Source organism: Phocoena phocoena, chromosome 7, assembly GCF_963924675.1.
Source record: "Phocoena phocoena chromosome 7, mPhoPho1.1, whole genome shotgun sequence".
Lineage (NCBI taxonomy): Eukaryota > Metazoa > Chordata > Mammalia > Artiodactyla > Phocoenidae > Phocoena > Phocoena phocoena.
In genome coordinates, this window is record NC_089225.1 from 94,349,977 (window position 1) to 94,353,515 (window position 3,539).

The 3,539-nt window shown below is 44.8% G+C and overlaps 1 protein-coding gene across 1 annotated transcript; it reads left to right on the plus strand.

The window, feature by feature from the left end:
* Nucleotides 1-1,069: 1,069 nt before the first annotated feature.
* RPL37A (ribosomal protein L37a) lies at nt 1,070-3,188 on the plus strand. Its single transcript, XM_065880174.1, has 4 exons — nt 1,070-1,111; nt 1,219-1,347; nt 1,921-2,003; nt 3,068-3,188. The coding sequence occupies exons 1-4, from the start codon at nt 1,070-1,072 to the stop codon at nt 3,129-3,131; spliced, it is 318 nt and encodes a 105-aa protein (XP_065736246.1). The 3' UTR covers nt 3,132-3,188.
* The last annotated feature ends 351 nt before the right edge of the window (nt 3,189-3,539 follow it).

Genomic DNA, 3,539 nt, shown 5'->3' on the forward strand with positions numbered 1-3,539 from the left:
AGCTCTTCTCTGCTGACCCTTATGAAGGAGCTGGAAGGAAAGATAATAGATGTGGTTCAAGAGTGAGATGCTGGGGCTTAAGGTTTCAGGCAGGGACCAGCTGAGGATGGGGCCGTGGGAGTGGATTCTGAAATGAAGCGGGAGGTAGGCCATCAGAACTGAGATGGAGGGAGAAGCTGAAAGACTTACATGGTTCACTCCTCCCGAGCCTTCGGATCTGACTTTCCTCAGGGAACCCAAGGCTCTTCCGTTTTAGGAGTCGGTGGAACCATCTTCCTTCCTTCACAGCTCTGATCGGTTTTATAACTTGTTAATGTGGTCATATGGCTTCCTCTGGCTGGACTGTAACTTATGAGTGGAGCCTTGGTCTTTAGTCACCTCTGTGCCGGCCCCCTGCACAGGGCCTGCCGCTTTTAGAAGGCATACTGTAGAAAGCAATGAGATTTGGAATCATAAGATCTAAGCCCTTATCTAAGCCAAGCGCCAGTGAGCAAGTCACTTAAATTCTGAATCTTGTCCATAAAAATGACGGAAATCGTACCTGCTTTGCAGGATTTCGTGAGATATGTGTCAGATAATGTCGATGTGGGAAAGTGCTTCGGCTACACAGTTTGTTGCTACAACCTGTGAAAGAGTAAACCTGTCTCAGAAGCGTCCAGCCACACCCTCCGGGAGGCACCCGGAATGAGAAAAACCTCCGAACCATAGAGTTCAGTTCCTAGCTGGGCCTCCCAGCCCTCCACTTCCGCTTGACCGCCTAAAACCGCGCCTGCGCAGTTGGCCACTTCCTCTCTAGGCTTGGACTTGGTTGCTGCGTCATGGTGAGTGTTGCTCCCGGGTGAGGCCTAGATGTGTATCTGCTTGCATCTATCCTTTTTTTTGTTTGTTTCTTCGTCCTAACCTACCTCTCTTGCTCGCCCGCTCTGTGCCGTGTCCCCGGCCTCTGTACCCTCGCCGCTCCTTTCGGACGCGGCCTGGAGCGGATTGGCGGGGTGGGCTGGCGCGTCCGGCCGGGTTAACCGGGTGCCCTCGGAGCACCGGGCCCACCGTCGGTCCTGGTTTTACCGGGATGGGGTGGAATGGGGGGAGCTACGTGACAGGCGGGGGCTGGGTGGGTGGAAGAATGGCGTACGGAGGCCCCGGGACTTGGTGGAGGGGCGAAGTCTCCGTTTCTTGGTCCTAATATTGCTGGTTTCTCTTTTATCTCATTCTTAATAGGCGAAACGCACCAAGAAGGTCGGAATCGTGGGCAAATACGGGACCCGTTATGGTGCCTCCCTGAGGAAAATGGTGAAGAAAATTGAAATCAGCCAGCACGCCAAGTACACTTGCTCCTTCTGTGGCAAGGTAAGATGGGCGCTGGGGCAGCGGGGGAGAGGGAGGGAAGGTTTCCTTCTGAAGTGAGCCCTCTCTTGAAGGAAGTTTATAAATGGTTTGCTGGTTCTAAGTTGTTGAGCGGTTAGAGTTGCACATACCATTGGTGACCCGTTATGAGATAAGAGTATTGTTTGTAATTTCAGGTTTTGTCAAACGCTTTTCATTTAAAGAAAACTATTTGGGAGCTAAAGGGGGAAAAATTATTTGGCAGCCCCAGCCGAAACCAAACCTGCTTTGTGGGACATGTTCTGTGTTTTGTCTACTGATGTTGCTAGAGATTTTTGTTAAATATTTGTATTTATTGTGTGCAAAAGTACTGTTATGGCAATGCTTGTTTTGGGGGGAGGGAAGGGTCTTCCACATCCCTGGAAGTGTCACCATGGTGAATGCAAATTTTGCACCAGTGAACTTGAAATTAGAAAAAACATGAATAGCCTCATAAAATACACCAGCTTTAGTTTTCTAGTGTAATTTAGACCCCTGGATGTTTATTATATAAAAGGCTCTTCTTTGGTCATAGGAAAAATTGATTGTCTTTTACAGACCAAGATGAAGAGACGAGCTGTGGGCATTTGGCACTGTGGTTCCTGCATGAAAACAGTAGCTGGTGGTGCGTGGACCTACAAGTGAGTCCATTTCTTTATGGTATTTGGAAGTGTTTGGAGCATGTCGAAATTCCAGGTTTGTTGCTGGATGGGCTAGTTTGTTTAACAGGTCTGTTAGTTGGGCTGACTGCCGAACACTCGTGTGGCAGGCTGTTTTTATAAAGACTAAGAGGTCAGTTAGCTTATTACTGTATGTGTATTGAGGCCATCTGGGCCACCACGCCTTTGCCACTCTAAACAGTATTGGTTGGACTTTTTCAGCTTTGTGACTGACAAGGGCCAGGTGATATTTATTGCTGTGATAAACCTCTGTGCTGGTTATTGATTGTGTGGACTCCTGAGTTTATCCGTTCCTGGAAACTCAGGCCACTCTTGAAGGCCGCTAACCTTGGAATTCATTGCTGACCCTGCAGGTTGACATGTTTTTCCTCTAGCTAGTGTGTGGGCTTGGGCTGTCCAATACAATAGTCACTTACATACAGTTAAGGGACTTGGCTAGTGTAGTTGAAGTTGTTGATTTTTGTTAAATTTAAATTTAAAATGGAAACAATGTAAAACGTTGGAAAATGTTGAAATGATAATGTGGATATACATAAAAGCACCTGTGGGAGTGTCTGTGAGGATGAAAGGGGAAGTGGGGAGTTGGTTGCTCTCTTGGCCATGATGGTTAAATTAGCATTCATCTACCACATGGGGGTGGGGTGGGTGTATGTTTTTCAGGTGCAGTTCCTGAGTGTTGTGGCAAAACATTCTTCTGTTATTTCCACAGTGTCCTGTAGTCTGCTTTACTACCTTAGTCATTGTTTTCTTGATATCTCACCGTACCATCTTACAATTTATTAGTTTCTTCGGATATGTCTGTTCTCTTTTAATGAGTTCAGTCAGCCTCTTGTAGTCATTCCTTCATGTTAATTTCATGCTCCGCTGTCTGAGAAATCAGATGCATGAGATTCAGGTTCTGAAGACATGGCTGTTAATAGATGCCATCATTGTCATTAAGATTGTAATGTAAAAATGAGGCACATTTCTCATTTGCCATTCTACATGTTAACTAGTTTTGGAACCAAATTTGTTTTTCTTTCCAGCACCACTTCTGCCGTCACAGTAAAGTCTGCCATCAGAAGACTGAAGGAATTGAAGGACCAGTAGAAGCGCCACCATTTGATACGTTGCTAGCCTATAATAAATGGGTTAATTTATGTAACAAAATTACTTTGGTTTGTTGTTAATTCTATTAGTTAGATGTTCTTATTTGCATTGCATTAACTTTCTAAAAAAGGACTTGGATACTAAAATTCTTTTAATTTTTGTTGGAAGAACATGCTCAGATGGGTTGTCATAATCCAGTTTTTTTTTCAATAGTCAGATGGTACATGACATAAAATTATGAGCCTAAGTCTGTTCTTGCCGGTTAGATTTCTTTGAGATACATTGGTTCAAAAAATGCAAACTTTTAAAATCACAGTTAATGTATAGATTTTAATATTTTGAAGGTAGGATGACATACACTGCCTATGAACTTGGTGTTTTGTCTGACCACACATTGACCTTGTAGAA

Excerpts from the sequence above, each read along its gene's own strand:
- RPL37A (XM_065880174.1), top strand. The coding sequence starts at position 1,070 with ATGGGGTGGAATGGGGGGAGCTACGTGACAGGCGGGGGCTGG. Across the intron at positions 1,348-1,920 it reads CTTGCTCCTTCTGTGGCAAG|ACCAAGATGAAGAGACGAGC; the intron begins GTAAGATGGGCG and ends TGTCTTTTACAG. Across the intron at positions 2,004-3,067 it reads GGTGGTGCGTGGACCTACAA|CACCACTTCTGCCGTCACAG; the intron begins GTGAGTCCATTT and ends TTTTCTTTCCAG.